The sequence below is a fragment of the Periplaneta americana genome, chromosome 10 (genome assembly GCF_040183065.1).
Source record: "Periplaneta americana isolate PAMFEO1 chromosome 10, P.americana_PAMFEO1_priV1, whole genome shotgun sequence".
NCBI classification, from domain to species: domain Eukaryota; kingdom Metazoa; phylum Arthropoda; class Insecta; order Blattodea; family Blattidae; genus Periplaneta; species Periplaneta americana.
The window spans coordinates 2,654,625-2,679,152 of record NC_091126.1 but is presented as its reverse complement, the minus strand read 5'-3'; the positions used below and the strand labels follow the sequence as shown (position 1 = coordinate 2,679,152).

At 37.8% G+C, this 24,528-nt stretch overlaps 1 protein-coding gene across 8 annotated transcripts in view; it reads right to left on the bottom strand.

The window, feature by feature from the left end:
• LOC138707383 (ligand of Numb protein X 2-like) overlaps positions 1-24,528 on the bottom strand; it is a 474,351-nt gene that overhangs the window by 28,749 nt on the left and 421,074 nt on the right. For all 8 annotated transcript variants that reach the window (XM_069836718.1, XM_069836720.1, XM_069836722.1 and 5 more), the window contains one exon: positions 6,309-6,431. In XM_069836718.1, coding sequence (XP_069692819.1) covers positions 6,309-6,431 — 123 coding nt within the window. The remainder of the gene's footprint in view (positions 1-6,308; positions 6,432-24,528) is intronic.

Here is a 24,528-nt window from a genome sequence, read left to right as displayed (position 1 = left end):
TAAGCAAACTAAACAGTCAGACTCTCCCACCTCAACCCCGTCTCCAGTAGCAATGACCTAATGTACTGAGTGGGATGTAAACAAACTGCACAGTCAGACTCTCCCACCTCAACCCCGTCTCCAGTAGCAATAACCTAACCTGCTGAGTGGGATGTAAGCGAACTACACAGTCAGACACACCCACCTCAACCCCATCTCCAGTAGCAATGACCTAACCTGCTGAGTGGGATGAAAACAAACTGCACAGTCAGACTCTCCCACCTCAATCCCATCTCCAGTAGCAATGACCTAACCAGCTGAGTGGGATGTAAGCAAACTACAGAGTCAGACACATCCGCCTCAACCCCGTCTCCTGTAGCAATGACGTAACCAGCTGAGTGGGATATAAACGAATTGCACAGTCAGACTCTCCCACCTCAACCCCGTCTCCAGTAGCAATGACCTAAGCTGCTGAGTGGGATGTAAGCAAAGTACACAGTCAGACACACCTGCGTCAACCCTATCTCCAGTAGCAATGACCTTAGCTGCTGAGTGGGATGAAAACAAACTGCACAGTCAGACTCTCCCACCTAAACCCCGTCTCCAGTACCAATGACCTCACCTCCTAAGTGGGATGTAAACAAACTGCACAGTCAGACTCTCCCACCTCAACCCCGTCTCCAGAAGCAATGACCTATCCAGCTGAGTGGGATGTAAGCAAACTACACAGTCAGACTCTCCCACCTCAACCCCGTCTCCACTAGCAATGACCTAACCTGCTGAGTGATATGTAAGCAAACTACACAGTCAGACACACCCGCCTCAACCCCGCTCCAGTAGCAATGACCTAACCTGCTGAGTGGGATGTAAGCAAACTACACAGTCAGACACACCCGCCTCAACCCCGTCTCCAGTAGCAATGACCTAACCTTATGAGTGGGATGTAAACAAACTGCACAGTCAGACACTCCCACCTCAACCGCGCCTCCACTAGCAATGACCTAACCAGCTGAGTGGGATGTAAGGAAACTACACAGTCAGACACACCCGCCTCAACCCCGTCTCCAGTAGCAATGACGTAACCAGCTGAGTGGGATGTAAGCAAACTACACAGTCAGACTCTCCCAACTCAACCCGTCTGCAGCAGCAATGACCTAACCTGCTGAGTGGTATGTAAGCAAACTAAACAGTCAGACTCTCCCACCTCAACCCCGTCTCCAGTAGCAATGACCTAATGTACTGAGTGGGATGTAAACAAACTGCACAGTCAGACTCTCCCACCTCAACCCCGTCTCCAGTAGCAATAACCTAACCTGCTGAGTGGGATGTAAGCGAACTACACAGTCAGACACACCCACCTCAACCCCATCTCCAGTAGCAATGACCTAACCTGCTGAGTGGGATGAAAACAAACTGCACAGTCAGACTCTCCCACCTCAATCCCATCTCCAGTAGCAATGACCTAACCAGCTGAGTGGGATGTAAGCAAACTACAGAGTCAGACACATCCGCCTCAACCCCGTCTCCTGTAGCAATGACGTAACCAGCTGAGTGGGATATAAACGAATTGCACAGTCAGACTCTCCCACCTCAACCCCGTCTCCAGTAGCAATGACCTAAGCTGCTGAGTGGAATGTAAGCAAAGTACACAGTCAGACACACCTGCGTCAACCCTATCTCCAGTAGCAATGACCTTAGCTGCTGAGTGGGATGAAAACAAACTGCACAGTCAGACTCTCCCACCTAAACCCCGTCTCCAGTACCAATGACCTCACCTCCTAAGTGGGATGTAAACAAACTGCACAGTCAGACTCTCCCACCTCAACCCCGTCTCCAGAAGCAATGACCTATCCAGCTGAGTGGGATGTAAGCAAACTACACAGTCAGACTCTCCCACCTCAACCCCGTCTCCACTAGCAATGACCTAACCTGCTGAGTGATATGTAAGCAAACTACACAGTCAGACACACCCGCCTCAACCCCGCTCCAGTAGCAATGACCTAACCTGCTGAGTGGGATGTAAGCAAACTACACAGTCAGACACACCCGCCTCAATCCCGTCTCCAGCAGCAATGACCTAACCTGCTGAGTGGGATGTAAACAAACTGCACAGTCAGACTCTCCAACCTCAACCACGTCTCCAGTAGCAATGACCTAACCTGCTGAGTGGGATATAAACAAACTGCAAAGTCAGACTCTCCCACCTCTACCCCGTCTCCAGTAGCAATGACCTATCCAGCTGAGTGGGATGTAAGCAAACTACACAGTTAGACACACCTGCCTCAACCCCGTGTCCAGTAGCAATGACCTAACCTGCTGAGTGGGATGAAAACAAACTGCACAGTCAGACTCTCCCACCTCAACCCCGTCTCCAGTAGCAATGACCTAACCTGCTGAGTGGGATGTAAACAAACTGCACAGTTAGACTCTCCCACCTCAACCCCGTCTCCAGTAGCAATGACCTAACCTGCTGAGTGGGATGTAAGCAAACTACACAGTCAGACACACCCACCTCAACCCCGTCTCCAGTAGCAATGACCTAACCAGCTGAGTGGGATATAAACAAACTACACAGTCAGACTCTCCCATCTCAACCCCGTCTCCAGTAGCAATGACCTAACCTGCTGAGTGGGATGTAAGCAAACTACACAGTCAGACTCTCCCACCTCAACCCTGTCTCCAGTAGCAATGACCTAACCTGCTGAGTGGGATGTAAGCAAACTACACAGTCAGACACATCTGCCTCAACCCCGTCTCCAGTAGCAATGACCTAACCTGCTGAGTGGGATGTGAACAAACTGCACAGTCAGACTCTCCCACCTCAACCCCGTCTCCAGTAGCAATGAACCTAACCTGCTGAGTGGGATGTAAACAAACTGCACAGTCAGACTCTCCCACCTCAACCGTCTCCAGTAGCAATGACCTAACCAGCTGTGGCTGTTATTCATTAGGTGAAAGATGCTGAACACGTATGTGGTATGGCTGCAGTAATTGTTCCTTAAAAGTTCGTGAAACCGTTCAATGTGATATACCAACTTCACGACAAATATCACGGCTACTACATCCTGGATTTTGTTCTATGAATTTCAACATGTCTTCTTTCTTATTTACAATTTCATCAGGTTGCATAGAGCAGCGATTACGACACTGAGGTATTACATTTCCTGTGTCATCAAGATGCTGCCACAATGGCACAAAGGAATGTGCGTTTGGAATATTCCCACATGGAAATGTTGCTTCGTACAGTCGCCGAGCTTCATGACTATTGCAATGTGATTCTCCGTACATGAGCATCATGTCAAGATATTCCTGGTTCGTAAATTTATACATCTTAAAATGCAGAAAACGAAACAACAAACCTGCACGTTTGCGCACGTCAGATGTACTCCTGAATGTAAACTGCTCAAGCAAGACTAATAACCAGAATACTCAGAATAATGAACCCAGGGTTCGCAGCTGACCTGTACTAGGCGAAGGGTCACGACATTGCCAAATGTTGCTCTCAGAATTACGACTGTATGTAATTTCCACGAAAACCATCAACTGTATTGCAGAACTGCAAAGAAACAAACTATTTCTAATTGATTTCTTTAATTATCTAAATACAAATTAGAATAGTACAAATAATACTCACCAAGTAAAGCAAGCTTTAACATTTAAAGCAAAAAGTCCCCCCCCCCCCCCCCAAGTATTCATGTCCCACCAAAATATTATTTGCAGTTTTGTTTGTATTTACCCAAGGAACAAGCTGTTACAATTTGCACACCACTTCCACTCTGTATATGGAAATTCCGTAATCTTCTATAGTTCATACAGAAATTGTGATTGGCGCTTAGATAGCAATATCTTGAAGTTATGAATTTGGGTTTTAATAATTATGGCTATAGAGTCAGTTTATAGTGTGAATTACTTTTCTTTAATTTGTTTTATTTATTGTTTGATTAAGTGAAGTTAATTATACTGTATTGTACATTCAGATAAAGTGAAGATAGGAAACAAGATATGGAAGACCATTTATATTTCAAGGTATGTATTTTACATGTAGCTTAAAAACTAAAAATTAAATCTGTTGGGCACATGATTTACCAGTAACATATATTACTTTCACTGTGCATGAAACACAGATTGTTTTTCACTTAAAGCAAGACACAATTTGTTCCTGCATTTCTCAATCTGACACTGTCGTCACTGAATACCTTCTCGTTTGGGTCATCCCCTGAATTAGGTAGGCCTACTATTGCTTTCTTTCTTTCTTGTGTTCGAAGTTCTTCTGCAGGCTTCAGAATAAAATCATGGAGTCTCAAATTACTTCACGTCACTTCCTTGAATACTATCCAGGAATTGATAGGATACTGTAGAAGACATATACCAAGCAACTACATGAAGTAGACAAAACACAGTACCGGTACTTCCTTGCCATTTGATCTAATATGTCGTTCTGTTGTATGAACTTAATGTTTCGGGGAGTTTCTTTTCTGTAGTTCCTATTGTGGCTGAGGAATGCATAGTGCTCAACAATGACACATTCTTGTTTACTTCCTCTTGGTAGAGTCTAAGTGTTGTTTCGACATTTTTCAGCAGTTCAGCTGTGAAGAGGAGCTTGCATGTATTTTACGAAGTCAGGGATTTCCCTTTCTGCCTGTTCACTGTTCAAACGAGGATGGTGAAATCATTATTAGCATGTTTGCTAGGTTTGTTGTTGTAAAAAGTTCGCCCTTCCTTGAGATATGGCTCTGCATTTTCTTCAGTCTTCTGATTAGCTGGTCTCTGTTCATCGTTTCCGAGGTAAGGAAACCCATTACAGAGATTCGATTCAATATTTGCCAGGAATCAGATTTAAATTCCAAATTTGTCTGGTTTGTTTGCCATATATTGCAGAAAAAGAATATCTTGTTTTAGATGGAAAGAACTCTTGGTCAACAGTAACATATTGTTCATTTGGAATGTAAGGAATGCGTCAAATTTCAATGAATTCGTTCCATATGCTTAACATTAATAGCAATTTATCAATTTTTAGTTGGTCCGACCTTTATTTTTTTTAATTGAAACGTGAAATCTTAAAATTTCATGGAATCTGTTTCTAGCCATGAATTTATAAAAAAAGATTTGTCGTCAATCTCCAAGTTTCTGGCTCCAAGAACTTTTTGCACCTTGGTCTCAATACATTTTTAAAATAATGTTAGCATTTATTCGTCAATGTAGAGGTGCTATGTACTACTACACATATGGCATCTGCTTTTCTTTCAGGATATTTTGACGAGCATTCCTACCTAGTGTACTGATACTAATATCAGTCACAATCATATCTTTGCCTAGTAACTGCAACCCTGCTTCTGAAACTGGAATAGGTTCTTGGTGTGTTCTTCTATGATGGGAAGGTGCTGGGAGCATATCTGTCCTTACAACTGTGTTGTCGACTCTTCCATTCTTGATCCATGGCCAGAATCAGGAGTTGGTTTATCTTCACTACCTGCTTCAAAATAATAATAATAATAATAATAATAATAATAATAATAATAATAATAATAATAATAATAATAATAATAATAATAAACTCACCATCTGTCGTTCATGTCCCACATCCTGTTTCTGAATTATCACTGTCTTCTGAAACTACTTTGGGGTGATAACCTTCACCAAACCTAGTGTCAATGTCTGATACATCTTCATCATTTGATTCATTTTCTGAAATATCATACATCAATGACTTGTGCATTTGTAAGTAGTTTTACCAATGGTATTTTAGACAATGGGCTTGTGATTTTTCGTGTGACTGAAATATGAGTAAATTTAAGAAAAGTCATAAACTCACAATAATGTGTAATAAAAATTACCCTCATGGTAACACACTAAAGATAAATAGCACTAGTGTTACATAAGGAAATACCACCTGAATACTATAATGTACCGGTATTATGCCATTAAATACATGCAATATTACTGCAGAAACAAGTTGTTTCCGTAAAACATTTAAGTTTTGTTGCTTTTTCAATAGCTGACGCAACAGCAATCCTCGCAAATCGAGCACAATCATATTGTATAAACCACATAGGATATTTCATCTAGCAACTCGTTCAAATTTGCTATTAAGAAACTGCAGTATTAGATTCTTGTCAATGTTCTAGGGAGAAAAAAAACAGGCCTAATTATAGGTACATTGACATCATTCCTTCTTTTCTAATAACAGCATGATATTCGTAAGATGTCTACAGACACATTCAAGCATTAACTCAGAAAACTACAACTTTTATACACTTACATTTTCAACTATTTTAAGCCTGTCCCTATTTCTCGAAGTTGATCTCTCTCTCTCTCTCTCGTACACTTACCCATATTTGTTGTGTCTTTCCAACGCAGCCTTGTGGGTGGATATTGGCAATGTATATAGGGATGTCTCCTTCATTACTTCCCAATCCACCTCCAATGCGCATGCCCAAACTTTCATTGGGTTCCTGTGAAAATACCAATTTTAAAATGAGTTGTATGGCGTATCAAAGGAAGATGTACAATCAGCATCTGACCTCATATTTTTACGTGTTTTGCAACAGTTCCGTTCTTCAGTGTGTGACTCAAGATATTTCCGTTTTCTTAAGGTACCACTTACAAGACATATAGGAACGAAGTCATATACTGTGCAACTGCATCCAAACAAGAAAATAAAACTTTTAATTTTCTGAATTGCAGAAATAGACATTTTCTGTAATCTAAAAATTTCTATTTCTGACTACACTTATAAAATATACCGATATGTTTTAAGTAAGTATGTAGATAATGCGACATAAACTCCGATGAATAGCTTTCAACATACTATTTTACTACCTACAAAGACTCTCATTTGAAGTTTATAATGATATTGATACATATTAAGCAACAACACTACAGTTAAAGGAAACTTTAATTTGAAATCCTCTCGAATACAAAAGTGATAATCACAAATGATTTTGAAAAGTAGGAAATTCTTTGAAATGAAAAGTAACCAAAGTTAGTCTTACATGGTTTTGAAATCATTTCAGGTTAAGAACGAATTCTGACTGCACATTTTAGGGCTTGAAAGTATATATTTTATAACAAACCATGGAATGTGTTATTTCATCTCTCACGTTGTCATTTAAGTTCCAGGTACAGCAGCTCGATGAATCAGTCCACTACTTGCTTATTATTTCACTTGGGCATGCTGTTCTGCTGTTGCTGATTGGCTTCATCTTTCTTTTAATTTTCAAATGGGCAACAAATTCCAAGCACATTCGATTGCCACATATTCACGAATGCAAAGTTTTCACAGTTGGTAAATCACTGAAAGCCACTTTACCAATTTTGGTTCATTCTAACAGTGCTTTACTATACACAACAACGCTGCTCTATCTGTCTGTCTGCAATATCAATGGAACCTTCGGTATCAGTGTCAGTGATTTGTTCAAAGTTCTTTTAACCACGGACCCTTTTGTAAGAATTTATAACCACTAATTGCTTTTTATTCTAGAACTTCACAAAGGAATGTTTAAGAATTTCCTAAAATTTTAAATAATATTCTATAGCATGGATATCATCTTTTTCCAGGAACTATAGCACCACATAATGGACGTCACAATTTTTATGTGCTACTTATTCAAGACTAAGATATATGTGACTGGCAGTTATCAAAAGGGCTCTGATCTTTACAATCTGTCCCCAAAGGCTCTTACTTCCAATGTCTGTAAAATCACACAATGGAGACCATTTTGTAGTCCTTCTTGAGGAATAACATCTGACTGTGATGCACGATGCACTTTGACATATTTCAAGTACCTGTACTATGCCTTTTGTTACAACAGTCATATTTCAGTTTAGTGAGTTCCTATGCAGGGCAATCCCACTCCAACCTTTCCCGTGCCGGTACTGGTACCTAACAAAGTCTGTTAGCAGGTGGCAAGTGGCAGTATATGGACAAGTTTGTACACAGATGGTCCCGCTCCACCCTTTATTGCTTAGCTTCCTTGGGACGGTCATTAAGCTGACAGAGGAACTCTCTGTATATCTATGTAGGTATATTAGGGTGATCCAAAAAAATAAAATTTTGAAATGTTTATCTCTGCAAGGCTAATTTTATTCATTTACATTTAAATCATGCACATACAAAAACATACAAAACATTAGCAAAAAAATATGAATATTTAGACGTCACTCCAGGTGGCAGAATTTACAATTTAGATTATTTTTAGTTAAGTAGTATAACGAATTATATTCTTCGTGAAACTGCTGTAATTGACTCTGGATCTAAAAATACACCCAGAACAATTTAAATGGTAAAATAGGAATATTCAAACATCATATCCATCATAATAATGCTCACTTGGTTGAAAAGGAAACTTCTTTCGATGATTTGCTATCTGTCGCAATAGGACTGTTTCCATTTGTCACCTTTTGAAAAAAATAGGCTATTATAATATTCAGCAGCATCATTCACAACTTTTATTCTGCTTCAGCTTTGGAAGACGGGGTCGCCAGTCCATTCTTCTTGCAAATTCTCAAGAAAAATTGAGATTTTGCCATCCTTTCTTTCATCAGAGCATCAAAAAATTAGCTTGTCCTTTCTTTTACAAAATTTTCCAGCTGCAAGTTTTCTGGTTCAGTTGTGGTTTCATGGCATGGAAGCAGTGGACGTTGTAGATTCTGAACCATCCTTATTTAAGTTTCGTCCCTTATTCTGATGTCAAAAAAGGCTAGAGCCACTAGGTGTTCAGAAAGGTATGAAATAGCTGACAATGACTGGCTTGGATAAATGCTCAGAATATTCGTAAGTTCATTATCATTGTATGGAGCTCGAATACCTTAAGGTACCTAAAGTTGCTTAATTCCACTGTTTTACAAATAGAGCCAAATCCGTTGTTTTGTTTACGTCTCTTGCCAATAACTTAAAGCTGAGACCTGAACAGATATAGGTCTATCCTATATACAAAAATTCCTTTTCCCATTCATCGAGCTTGATGAGTTGGCACAAATGCTCGAATTGACTAACTACCTATTGGACTACCTCCACCTTGAAAAGTAAGTAATTATACATCTTGATTAAACAACTTTTAACACTATATCAGTTAGGAATAATATTATTTTCACGTGATAATTTGAACTAAGTTTAAACTTGATTAAACAACTTTTAACACTATATCACTTAGGAATAATATTACTTTCACGTGTTAATTTGAACTAAGTTTAAACTTAGTTCAAAGTAACACGTGAAAGTTTAAACTTAGTTCAAATTAACACGTGAAAGTTTAAACTTAGTTCAAATTAACACGTGAAAGTTTAAACTATATTTTATTCCTAAGTAAATAATTCTTGATAATGTTCTCTTCGCTATTAATCTTTGTGGGCTCGAGGGAGATAAAGTAATAGTTCTCTTGGCATTCTTATGAACACAGGGTCATGGAAGAGTTCAATAGGAGCTGCAGAATGCTCTTATTTATTGATTGTCATTCTTTCTTAAACCCTTTAAAATGTTCATTTTTTGGGCCATTTGTTGGACCAAAGACGTGGGACACAATAACTTCCATAATACGGTGGTAGTCAGCTATCCAAACCAGATCATTACCCAGAAATGCTTCTGTAATTTTTCAAGCCCTGCTGTGAAGTTCAGTATCGGATACAAGTCCTTTAATTTTGTTTCCAAGAATGCTGTGTTGACACATGGTTCTGTCTGAGATTTTCCCATATCTCTATCAATCTTGGGAATTCCAAATAGCTTTTCTTGCCCATTACCAGTCACAACTGCAATGCATTCGATTTTTTCCATGGAATTATCGACACATGACGACAATTTTCCATCCCAATATAAAAAAGTGGTCCCTTAAATGCAGCCTCTTGTTCTTACATCTTAGCAGCTTCCTTTCTTACTACTTTCTTGGATTGCTTCATTAAATTCCTAGAGTCATATCTGATATGTTATGTCCAAGAGTCTTAGCAACTGATCCAGCAACAAACAGCTGCAATCTGCTAGACTGACTCGATCCGACCTGGGGAGTTTTGAATATATTCTTAGGTGTCTTTATAACTGCCGTAGATGTTGGTATTCTTCTTCACTTTCACTTGGGTAGGAATTCTAGCACAATTCTACACAGCCACTATTTTCTCACATGCTGAATTGCAAGAAAATTGCAGTGGTTTTTCTTCTTCCAAATGGTGAAATTGAACATGCCAGAGTGCATCCTGCCTCCGTGGTAGCCCTTGCTGCAGATATGTTGTGCTGGATTTCCTAACAGTCAGAAAGTAGGTGCAGACCTCAATGAAGATACATTTTACTTATAATGTCTGAATAATTCTGTGCTTGCTATTGTGCATTATGCAGAAGTGATTATGCCAGCCGCAAATAGTGCTCTTGTGAGTAATTTTAAAATAAATTCTGTCACTTGGGGCGACATCTAAATATTATCTTTTGCTAAAATTTTGTATGCACTTGTTTTAGATATAAATTTGTAAAATTAGCCTTGTGGAGATATACATTTACAACCTTCACTTTCTTTGGACCAGCTGAACTGTAAGTAATGCCATATATAACAGGTTATACAGCTAATGCCAAATGTCTGTACTTGCTCATCATTATCTGTGACGTTCATTCTCCAGACTTCCTGATTTATACGAGGGTCATTCTGAAAGCAATGCCTCCTATTTATTTCCATGGAACAATAACAGATACACACTGCATAATAACACAGTTAAATAGGGCAAGGTTTCAGCTACATACAGTTATTTTTTCACATAGTCACCATCATTTGTTATGCATTTTTGCCTGCATGCCGCGCTCGTAAAAATTTGAACCAGCAGAGGCAAGCCACTTCGTTGCAGCTGCACCCTTGTCTGGAAAATGTTGCTGCCCACGTAGTCCATCTTTCACAGGCTCAAAGAGATGGTAGTCTGGACTACACGGTGGATGTGATAGGACAGTCCAACCAAATTTTACGTGCTCAGTGGTCGCGAAACTGATGGGGTCTGACCTTATCGCGTTGCAAGCGAAAGGTTTTCTTCTCTGGCCTCACTCTGGAAATTCAAGCTTTCAGCTTAGCCAGAATTGATAGTTCCTCCAGGCTCCAATGCATCCAAATTTATCATACCCCACCTAGCCCAGAAGACTGTCATTTTCGCCACTGTTGAAACATGCTACTGTGCTTGCATCCACTGTACGCCTTCAGCAAATGTCGATGGATGTCAATGGCTGCAGTGAGAAATTCAGTAACACATCTATCTTTCTTACGCACCCCTATGTCAGATGCCATTTAGGTAGATTGCCCTGCTGTCACTATCTATCGCACAACAACCAAACTAACAGGACATTAGCGTGAAGGTTCAACCTTTACTACAACGCCACTAACATCCAGCTCAGACGCTACAGGGCAACACGAAAAGATAGGAGGCATTACTTTCGGGACGACCCTCATAATATGCTGCAGTGTTGGAATTCTGATGCTTCTGCTTTGATAGTCCATTTAAAAAATATGAATTGCTGGGTAACTTTCGGCGTTGGATCTCGGACTCATTTCGCCTTCATTAGCATTTCAATAGTTACAGTTCGACCAGAGAATCGTGGGAGGCGTGGTTCTGGGATTCGTCTACAGGTGCCATCTGTCTGGGAGAGCTGCACTAATCCTAGGGAGCCATAGTGGCCTCATGAGTGAATTATGACAGACCAGTGAGTGTAGCTCCCTCGAATAGATGGCAACTTGGTGAGTTGTGGAGTCTACAGTGGCGGCCTTCTAGTCGAAGGATACAGCAGAACACAAACACATGAATTGCGAAGAGGTGCCATCTATCTGAGGAGGCGGCATACTAACAGGAAAGATGGAGGGATATTGCTGTTCATGCGGACTCCATCACAACTGAATGCCACAGCCGAATCAATAAAGCCCAGTTCCCATGGTGCTTGGTGCTCTGCTGGCTACTATGTTGGTTACTGTTGGCTATTTTCACAGTTAATACTGGAAAATCATCTGCTGCCAACACTCATGATGAAAAAGAAACTAAATGGTAAGTGAAAAACAATTGAAGTTCTACATTAACAATAATAAATGTCGTAATAAAGTAATTAAACCAGAAGTGTAAAACAGCTGAAGTCCGATATTAATTGCTGTTTCTTAGAAATTAAGGAATAAAGAAAGAAAAACATTTAATTGGAAAACAACGAACATGGCAACATGGTTCCGGTGGTGATACTATATTATCATCTTTGGTTCCTGCATACAAGCCAACACGAAAAACTGCAAGCAACCTAATCTCGAAATCCATCATGATAGCTAGCAGAGCAGCCATCAGGTGGCAAGCAAGCACGCAAAGCTGCCATCAGCACTCCTAGCATGCAATCCATCACAGAAACAAGCACCATGAGAACAAAGCAGTGAATCATGTGCTTGAACAGTCATAAGGACTTCAAAATCACCCCAAATAAGGAGGTTGCACAATAAGCCTACGGGCCATCCTCAGAGAGGGAAAAAAATCTTTCCCAATATGCTTAATAGTTATTTTTCAAATATTTTGTCCCACCATATAGAATTCAAACAGAAAATAATCCTATTACTTTGTTCTCTTCTACTCTTTATTTAAAATTTGGCAATTCCATCTGATGTAATCATAGTTTCAAAATAATTTGACTCACTAACGTGCTTATTTTCTATTCCTGCGTCCAAAACCAAACTGTCTTCCATTTTAGTTAACTGTTAAATTTTTGCTTCTATTATAATTTACAGTGAGACCTCTCCCATGACTCGTAACATCTTCGTAATCTCCATACCATAAATTCCAAATCAAAATGGTCTTGTGCCATGACTATTTGATCATCTGCTAAATACATATCCTTATTCCAAACAAATAAAACGTGTAAGTTACTTTTCCCCTTAAAAATATTTATTTCCTCATTTGATGGTTTTCTTGCAATGAAATAATCTGTTGTAGCATGGGATTTATCACAGAATAAGCAGATTGCATGAGAAGTATTGCTGAAGGTACATTCTGACTATCAGCATCAGTAATGTTGACTTCAGGAGTAGTTTAATCCTGTTCTCGCCTCAAGGAACTTCATCATCTGCTTTCCTCGACCATGCACACAACACCTTCAGATAAAAACGATTTATCATAGGGAATAAATTGCTGCATACACATTTATCTGATGTTACCAGGCAGAAAGACAGGTTTCTAACCTGTCATATAATGAGTGTAAGAAGATAAAATCAGCAGTAAAGAAGGTCGAATTTATCAGTGACAGGTTATTGTAATCAGTACTTAAGAGTAGATGGTGTGATATCGTAGTTATAAACGATCATGCCCCTACAGAAGAGAAAGATGACATTATAAAGGATAACTTCTATTAGGAATTGGAACACACTTTTGATCAGTTATCTAGATACCACGTGAGAATTTTTTTAAACCGACTATTGGAAAAGAGAGTCTACACATAACTAGTAATGATAATGGAGTAAGGTTAGTCAACTTAACCACACGAAAAAATGTAATTGTCAAAAATACAACATTTCCCCCATAAGGATAGGCTATACATAAATATACTTGGGCTTCCCAGATGGATTGACACACACCCAAAAAAATCACATCTTCATAGATAAACGGAGACATACTAGTATAATAGACATTCTAACTTTCAGCAGGGCAGACTGTAATTCTGACCATTATTTGGTAATTGGAGAATTAAGAGAAAGACTAACAGTAGCCAAGCGAGTAGAGCAACGAGTTAATATTAGGAGATTCAGAACTTAAAAGACGAGGAAACTAAGCAACATTATCAGGTCGAAATTTCAAATAGGTTTGCTGCTTTAGGAAGTTCCGACGAAGTTGAGAAGGAATTAGATGTTAATAGGGCGTGGAAAAATAACCGAGATAATATCAAAATTGCAGCTGAGCAGAGCATAGGTTATTATGGAACTAAGAAAGAGAAACAGTGGTTTGATGAAGGTTGTTCCATGATAGTAGAAAGAAGGAAACATGTAAAACTGAAATTCTTACAGAATCCTGTTGAGGCGAATAGAGATAATTACTTCAATGAAAGACAGGAAGCAAATCGTACACTTAGAAATAAAAAGAGAGATTACTTGAAGGAAAACTGAATGAGGTAGAAACAAATACCAAGAATAAAAACATTAGAGATTTATATAACGATGTAAAGGAATTTAAACGTCAACAAGGATGAGAATGGAGACTTGCTTGCGGCACACATTCAACCCTGAACAGATGTAAAAAACTATTTCGGGCAACTACTAAACGTACATAGGGCAAATAGAAATATTCGGGACGAAATTTAAATACAGCTCCTGAGCCATTTATACCCGAACCCACACTTTCTGAAGTCGAAATTGTGATAGAAAATCTGAAAAAGTACAAGTCTCCAGGTATCGATCAATCAAATTCCAGCAGAATTAATACAAGAGGCTGGAAGCGCATTCTCTTGCGAAATTTATGAGCTTATACTTGCTATTTGGGAAAAGGAAATTGTACCAGAACAATAGAAGGAATCCATAATTGTACCTGTCTTTAAGAAGGGGGACAAGACTAACTGCAGTACTGGTAACTTTCGAGGAATATTACTTTTGTTGCCGTACAAAAGTTGTCCAATATTCTTTTGAGAAGATTAACTCCATATGTAGATGAAATTATTGGGGATCATCAGTGCGGTTTTTGGCGTAATAGATCAACTATTGATCAGATTTTTTTGTATTAGACAGATATTGGAGAAAAAATGGGAGTATAAGGGTACAGTACATCATTTATTCATAGATTTCAAAAAAGGCTTATGACTCGGTTAAGAGAGAAGTTTTATATAATATTCTTATTGAATTTGGTACCTATTTCCAAATTAAAAATATGTCTCAGTGAAATATACAACCGAATCTGTATAGGCCAGTTTCTGACTGATGGTTTTCCAATTCACTATGAGCTAAGGAGATGCACTATCACCTTTACTTTTTAACATTGCTCTAGGATATGCCATTAGGAATGTGCAGGATAACAGAGAGGGTTTGGAATTGCACAGATTACATCAGCTGCTTGTCTATGCAGATGACGTGAATATGTTATGAGAAAATCCACAAACTATTAGGGAAAACACGGGAATTTTACTTGAAGCAAGTAAAGAGATAGGTTTGGAAGTAAATTCCGAAAATACAAAGTATATGATTATGTCTCATGACCAGAACATGGTATGGAATGGAAATATAAAAATTGTAAATTTATCCTTTGGAAAGGTGGAATAATTAAAATATCTTGGAGGAACAGTAACAAATGTAAATGACACTTAGGGGGAAATTAAACGCAGAATAAATATGGGAAATGCCTGTCATTATTCTGTTGAGGAGCTTTTGACATCCAATCTGTTCTCAAAAATCCTGAATGTTAGAATTTATAAAACAGTTATGTTACCTATTGTTCTGAATGGTTGTGAGACTTGGACTCTCACTTTGAGAGAGGAACAGAGGTTAAGGGTGTTCGAGAGTAAGGTGCTTAGGAAAATATTTGGGGCTAAGAGGGATGAAGTTACAGGAGAATAGAAAAAGTTACATAATGTAGAACTGCATGCATTGTATTCTTCACCTGACATAATTAGGAACATTAAATCCAGACGTTTGAGATGGGCAGAGCATGTAGCACATATGGGCGAATCCAGAAATATAGAGAGTGTTAGTTGGGAGGGAGGAGGGAAGAAGAGCTTTGAGGAGGTCAGATCATAGATGGGAAGATGATATAAAAAACAGATTTGAGGGAGGTGGGATATGATGGTAGGGACTGGATTAATCTTGCTCAGGATAGGGACTGATGGCGGGCTTATGTGAGGGTGGCAATGAACCTCTGGGTCCCTTAAAAGCCATTTGTAAGTAAGTAAGGTCCACACCTGTGGAGTAACGGTCAGCGTGTCTGGCCGCGAAACCAGGTGGCCCGGGTTCGAATCCCGGTCGGGGCAAGTTACCTGTTTGAGGTTTTTTCCGGGGTTTTCCCTCAACCCAATAAGAGCAAATGCTGGGTAACTTTCGGTGCTGGACCCTGGACTCATTTCACCGGCATTATCACCTTCATATCATTCAGACGCTAAATAACCTAGATGTTGATACAGCGTCGTAAAATAACCCAATAAAATAAAATAAAAAGTAAGTGAGTAAGTAAGTAAGTACGAAAGATGATGATTATGAGTAGCATAGCATTCATTCACTTCTGGCAATAATTCTGTCGTGCAGACTTTTATGAACAATGAGTCCTGGGTAATTTTCTCTTGTGAATGGAAGACTGTCAATGATGTTGCTAGCTTTGGAACTGAACTGTATAAGATACTCGTACTCATCTGTATTTCTTTATTTACTAACTCGTTAGTCCTTATCCTCGTTAATCTTTAGGAAATGATTCGAAAACCCAAATCGTGCTCTCAAATTTCCTCCATATTTTCTAAATTCAATTTTTGGAAGATAATATCTACTATTTAAGTTGTTGTTATTATCGATGTCCATGTAACATTTTCTTGCTCCCTTCTCATTTTGCTATTGGCATCAGTAAGAAAAGTTTCTAACACCTAAAACTAATTATTATTAGCTATCACCATCCTCAGACACTCCTTTCATATTCTGTCATCTCCTCTTCCTAAAATTTTGGAAGTTATTCTATAATTTGCTTGCATCACAGCAGCGTATATACAAAACTTGTATCATAAGTGGGGCATAATTCTGTTACAGTCACCATACATTATGAAGAATGTATACATGTAGCCAAAAAAGTAATATTTTTATTTCCAACAAAAGAGAACATATATAAGCATAGTAATTTTTTTTCAAATCACAACAGAAAATTATCTTTTCGGTTAATTAATGAAATGAAAGTCACTGAATCTTGGTCGTCTGTTATTCTTGTATCACAAAGCAAAGATTTATAGCAAATTTTAAAGAATTTATCTTCTCACTTCACTATTTCTAGACCGTGAATTTTTAGGTTCTAAAAAAATGTGATTTAGGTGCCTAAAATAAGGTCTTTCAGTACTTCATTTAGGCTTTATAAAACATAAAATAGGCTCTAATAGTGTAGCAAACGAAAACACTACAGATATAAAAGAAATTAGTACAATGTTAACAAATTAGAAAATTTAATGACAAAGGCAAAGAAACCAACATTACAGTTGTAAATTATAGGAAATAGTACTTGGATGTCCAAAAATGTGTTTATATAAAGATTAAACTTCGGTACTGTCACTTAAAATGCTATGTATACACCTAAATGTATTCTCTGACAGAGGTTCTGGCTGATATGTACATCTATTACCAGTCAGACATCTCACTTGACAATATGTGTCAGAGGAAGAACAATTATTTGTATGCATCTCAAGTCTGACTAGTGTAATATGTAGCTAGACGGTGATGTATACAATGGAGGGGGGAAAGGAACTGGCCACCCTACATCATTATCTCCTGGCCTATTGCCTCATAAGTGGTGCCTTCTTGGTATCACTTGTGAGGTTCAGATCTGTCTTCGGACAGTTGACTAAACAACAACACCTAAATGCATTTAAAACTCTACAAATGTTGTTTAAACTGTTGAAACCATAGTTGGCTTCGCAATAAATTACTAAAACCTTCTATAAGTTTTCTACAGAAAAATTTTCGGTGTTTGTCGATGAAAATCAGTTTATAAGCAGGAAAAGAACGGTCAACATCAACAGACGTGACGAGCAACAGACGTGACGGGACGGTAGCATACTTCAATTTTGGCACATGTTTAACTGGAATATTGTAATAATCAACTACACCAGGTTTTCCCACAAGAATATCTCCTGCTGCACACAGTTCATTCAGGTCCTTGTTCTTTTTACATTTTTTTACGCACTTTTTCTTCCACATCTCCTGGTGCTTCCTTGATTTTTTGTTTCAACTCCGCCAGTAAAGCCATGTTTTCATTGATAGGTTTCCCTGAGCATTCCAATTCTGAAATGATTGCCATAAGAAACATATAGTGGGACTTAATGTAATGCAAATCACGTGGGATGTAGAGATTTTCGAATAATGATTTTGCCGAAGTGACACAAGCAGCATCCTCAGGTAGAGTTTTTTTTTTTATGACTTTCTGGATTTTCTTCCCCATCGGGTAAGAACTGGTTGGAATATCTGGTAGTTCTTCTCTGAAAGCCTGTATCCTTGACGGTGCCTTAACAAAAACACTTAACTGTAGAGATTAACTGTTCAGGAGACACTAAGGAAGACATGACATCACGTCGAAATAGGCCGTCTTTCAAAGGTATATACCTTTTTTTAAAATTCTAACACTTTTTAACGTATGACTAAGTAATTTCATGTTTTTAACAAACAAAGTGTTAACGTGAACTTTAATCAATGAAAGATTAACTTATTGACCCTTACTTGTGCTGCGCAGTTCACATCACGTGTAACACAAAAGGACAGAACACCCTAAGGCAGTGTTGCTCAACTGCCGGATCCTGGCATCAATTACACTGGGCACTGGGCTGTGAGATATTCTCCTAGAATTTGTCATTTTACTTTTCTAAGCACTTTTCACCAATAAATATCTCCAGTTCTCCAATCTTCTCTGTCAACCCACTGTCCTTCATCCAATCTTCTTTCCTTCATTGTTGTTTTAATTCCATGAATCCATGTAGTATTAGGTCTCCCTCTCTTCAAACTCTCAGGCGGCAAAATAAATATTTTATAGTGGAAATATTCTTAGGAGAATACTTTTCATGATTGTGTTCAAAAGTGCAGATTCAGATCGTCTCTAAACTCTAAATTCTAACATCTAACTAAATGACAACTCTGTAGCAAATGTGAATGACCAAGCCACTTATTCTTTAATAATCTGAAAATTTTCAGACTTAGAAATCTTTCAATATTTGGTAAATGGAATGCCGATGTTTATGACTGGTCATAAAAATTGCAGCAAAATGATTACAATGGACAGCGAATCCTTTGTTCTCAAAACTAAACAAAATAACGTCTGTGTTGCAGATGTCAGTGACAGTAGCTGAGAAGTATAAACAATTTTTTTTTACTTAAATTGAAGATTAAGGCAGTCTTGATACTGAATAATCACGATGAATACTGTCTCTTCGCAAGTTCTCATTGCAGTGTGTAAGTGCTTGTTTCAAAACTCGAGCATCACGATTTTTAAAGTAAGAGGCACAGAGAATAAAAGACAGGGAACTTTGCTTAATTTTGGTATTAAGATATTTCGTACTGAAAGTGTTTGTGACGCAACTAGTGATGCATCCATCTCAAGTCCACAGAGCAATTCCAAGATAAGCAAAATGAGGTGAAAACTACCAACACACTGAAGATAAAGTCTTCGTTCACATGCACAACTACTTATAATTTGGTTTCATATAATGCTCTAACACTAACTAATTGCTACGACCTCAGTGTATTATTTTTACATCTTGATTACACACTGTATCACTTCGGAATATATATGATACATAGCACAAGAAAACGGATACAACCCTAACATAATAGGCAACATAATACGTAAGACAAAACATAATCACAAAAAACATAAGAATACAACACAAACACAAGAACACAAAAAATACATCACACTAACATACGAAAACAAAAACACACACAAAATTGCAACCTCATTCAAGAAATTAAATTACAACATCGCATACAGAACAAATAACACTCTACAAAAACATCTCAACACACAAACAAACAAATACAAGCACACAGGCGTATACAAACTCAAATGTAACACCTGCAACAACTTCTACATAGGACAGACAGGCAGATCGTTTCAAACACGTTACACAGCCATAACAAAATTACAAAACACCTCCACATATGCAGAACACAACATAAATGCTAACCACACCCACAGAGACATCAACACAGACATGGAAATACTACACATCCAACCAAAAAGCCAGAAACTAAACACACTAGAACAATATGAAATATACAGACACACGAAAACACACCCCAACAAAATTCTTAACATACAACTCAATTTCAGAACAGACACACTCTTTGACACTACACTATACCACACGAACACACCCTCACAGGAAACAAAACAAGAGGTGCCAAGACCAACAACGACCAGTTCTGAGGATGACCCATATATAGGTCGAAACTTGTAAACAAGGTATGTTAGAATTTAACACAAGAAAGTCTTATCATACATATTCCGAAGTATTATTTTTGTTCTACTGTTGTGAGGAATAAAACTATGAAGCCATCGCGACATTTTCGACATCTCAACACAAAACTTTCTGATTTAGTCAACAAACCCATTGAATTATTAGGGGAGAGTCGGGTAGTATCGGACATCGGGTAATATCGGACAGTGAGTTTCTTTCATCTACCACACGATGATAGTACCTGATTGACATGGTTACGTTTCTGTGATGTCGCATAGAGAAACGTAACTACGTCATTCAGGTACTACCATATGGTAGTAGATGAAAGAAACACACTGTCCGATACTACCCGACTCTCCCCTAATATGTAAAAAGATGCTCTTAAAACAGAAAAAAAATTATTTCCCAAGTTTTTCAGCCACTGATATTTCACTTCTGACGGCATCCTATTTCATATCATTAAAGATAGCCAAATGTAAGAAACTGTATTCAATTGGCAAAAGAACTCATTAAGCCTTTTTTGATTCCTGCTTGTAAAGAAGTATTAGGCCAAGCTGTGGCAAGTAAAATGAAAGGCATTCCATTATCGAATGATAAAGTTTAAAGGCGGATAACTGATACTATGGTAAGAGATACAGAAACGCAACTCACTGAAAAAATTTAAGAATCGAAATTTTTTCATCACAACTAGACGAATCTACAGGCATCCAGATAAAGAGCATTTTACTTGCGTACATACGACATACGACATATTGATTGTGATCAAAGTGACATTTTGGGAGAGATTCATGCATTTTTATACATAAAATTACATACATTGCATATAAAAACATTTGGCTGCTTGCCCTGTTCAGCTGAGTTACTGTGCATAATCATTCTTCCCATTACCTTTTCTTTTTCAAATCAACTTCATTACAATGAATTTAAAAATACAGTGATCAATGTCATCAATTTTATAAGTTTTTGTGATCAGATGAAAATTAGCATAAATTAATTAATGATATTGGCTTGGGGAGCTACAATATGCTACAAAATTTCATTAATTTAGTGATTCATAATTTATTAAATAATTTGTCAATATGGCATACCGTTTTCATTGTACACCAATACTCTTTAAGTCTTAAGATTACATCATACTTAATTATTAATATTTATGTTAATTAAATGTAAGAAATGAACTTTCAAAAAGGCATTTACGAGTGAATTTGTTGTGACCGGGCAGTCGTCTTATTGAAAAATAATTTACAGTCACTCAAAGGTTGGGAATCACTGCCCTAAGCAACGTCACTGCAGCAACCATGTATGCCAGTCCACTGCTGTGGAGTAATAACGGTTAGCACATCTGACTGTGAAACAAGTGGGCCCAGGATCAAATTCTGGTTGGGGTTTTTTCTGCAGTTTTCCCTCTACCAATTAAAGCAGAATTTCTGGGTAACTTTCGGACTCATTTCACCATTATTAATTCACATATAATCATCATCATCGTCATCATCATCATCCATATTATAGTCTGGGTTAAGTTCATGGTGTGGCGTGCTGTACTGGTATAAGAGAGCGACTGTTCAGCTACCCAATAGGAGTGGTGAGCACAATAAGCTATAAGCTTCAAGCTGCAGTGTAAGCCTTTGCGTCCCTCCTCCATACAAAAGAAAGAAGAAAACATCTGTGTAAGTGAGCAGCACTTTTTTTTCATCAACATTATTCGGATGTAGTACTTTCAGTCCATTGTTGAGAAATTGCGCGATTGTTTCCTGGTTTGTCTTAGGAAGTTGCTTTGTGCATATCATATAAGCTCGGGGTGGCGCATTTGGATTCAATTTCCCGCCAACTGAATTCGCAAAGTTTCGACCAAGTTCGTCAGTTGTTCATTGCGTCATTGTAGGTTCAATCCAAGTAATTTTTGCATATCATTGACTCAGAAGGAATGATTGGTGGCAGTATTTTTCAAGAAACGCATTGAATGTTAGGTTTTCTAGTTTCTAGAATGGAATGTTAGCTGCCACAACGGCATGACATAAGTCACTGTAAAACTGATTCTGTTTGCTGGATTATTGAGATGATTGTGTCAAAGAGTTTGCTTTAAGTTTAGATTTGTGTTCAGTATTTCCCTTATGTAACACTTCTTGTGTATGCTGAATTAATGGGACTCCTTATCACTCGAAACATTAAAAAAACAAATAAATGAAAATAAAACATAACTAACCTCTTTATTACATGCTTGGCAGAATATCATTTTTCCATCTGTCGAAAAGTTCGGAAATTCTTGAAGCCACTGTCTTACCCGGCTTGCTTTGGAACTCACTACTTTTGACATTGTTACTACTGCAGTGACATAAAAACTAAACTCAACTAAAGAAAAAACTGTTATATATAGTTAGATACTGAATTTCAAAATCCTTAACATATTTAAATTACCAAACTGTTATTTGCACCCATTGTCAGTAAAGTTACCTAGATTCAAACAATCAATTACAAAAGCACTCCTCCAGAGAGAGAGAGAGAGGGGGGGAGCGAGAGAGGGAGAGGGAGGGAGGGAGAGAGAGAGAGAGAAGGGGGGGTCATTGTTCTAGTTCTTACAACATAGAACTTGCATTTTTTTTTAAAAAGCACTTCACAAACAGGGGGAAAAATAAAATTTTGCTGTCTAGTTTGAAATAGGCAAAAATAGTTAAAATCGTTAAAACATGCTGTTACAGGCACTCTAAAATAGACTTTTTAAGCATAAATGTTCATGAAACGTGTAAATACTAAGTCCCAAAGCTATACATCGTCAATAGAAAAATAGGGGTTTTCCTAAAGATCTCCATTCTACGAATCACACTAACGCAATCTGACTGACAATGACAGGTATGTACGATAATTGCGAACAATACTACAATGTAGTTCTACTGACACACTATTTCAGTTCAAGTTCACTTTATCTTATTTTAGCACATATGCCCTTATCACCACTACAGAACAGAACCTGGGGGCAATACTCAGATTGAACTTGTTTTCAAATGCACATCTCTACATAGTGGAGATGTAATCTCCTTTACTCTCTTCATTGGGAAAAATTTCATCCTTGCACATTACAATACTCGCATCCATGTTGTTTACTGTGTAACGGAATATGATGGGATGTGCTTGGCAATGCATCATCGTCAGTCACAACCATAGTGGTAACACCCAAGTTAAGTGCCCAGTGACTCTATGAAAAGATTCAGTGTAATTATCATGTCTTAAGATCCGTAAAGTACTCCTTAAAACTTAAAAAAATTACAGAATTTTCCAGTTTAAAAAACTGCAAGCATAAAGGTCTCCCCACACCAACGCGAAATATTCGCAGCCGTGGTGGCGACGAATATTTCGCATATACAGCGGCAACGAAATTCGCACGTTACCCCACACTGACGCGAAATATTCGCAGCTCTGACAGAGACCAAATTTCACGTATGCAGAGGAATATCATGTCGTAGCTCCTATGATAGTCAATCAATGGCACTGTTATTTTTGTGATTGGCAGGTCAATGTCTGAGGAAAGCATGGCACAAATTTTAAAATCAAAATTGTTTTTAAAACGCAGGGGGAAAAAAAGATACTAATTTGGAAGTGATCTGTTCAAAATAGACATTTAGACCTTCAGAAGTCGTTAGCGGTAAACTTTTTCATTTTTCACGTTAGATGGGGGGGTCAAAGTGAATGAAATGTTGAGAAAGAATGGAAATTACTTTTAAAAGTTGCTGCTATTCAAAATCTTTACTGGTTTTCAAGTTACGGCGAGTTAAAGAAAAGAGTATTTTTTACTTGGTGAAGAACTCAAGACAACCTCTTGTCTGCTAATACAGAAATCTTTGCTCTGATTTCAAATCCGCTTACAAAATACTTCCATCGCTTAAATTGTTTTAATTACTCGTATGTGTTTTGAAATGTAATAATAAATATTAAAATAAATGTAATTAAGATATAAATAGTGCAATTAAAAATAAATGTAATAACAATATTAAAATAAATGTAGTTACAATATTAAAATAAATGTAAATGAAATATTAGAATACATTTAATTAAATTATTAAAAGAAAAGAATCAAAATGGCGAACGATGATACCTAGTATTTAGCCTTAGATGTTGTGCTTGCGGTTGCAAATGTTGTCAAAGAACTTAGAGCTCTGGAGGAGAGAACACATAGAAAAAAGAAAGAAGTGCGGGTGAGAAAGTGAAGTCCACGTAGAAAAATACAAAAGTGCATCAGAAACAAGAAGTTAAAGATATCTGAAAAGATAAATTACCTATGAAACGAATATTCAGAGAATCCCTCATAACATGAATTACCATCCCAGGACATATAAATAATCGAAAATAATGAAATTAAATAAAAGATCCTTCATTGGTAATATATTTTTTATTCCTACTCAGAGAGATGACATTGGAAGATTCGCGGTCATTTAGCAATTTTCTAGGAATTGATGAGAGTATGTTCA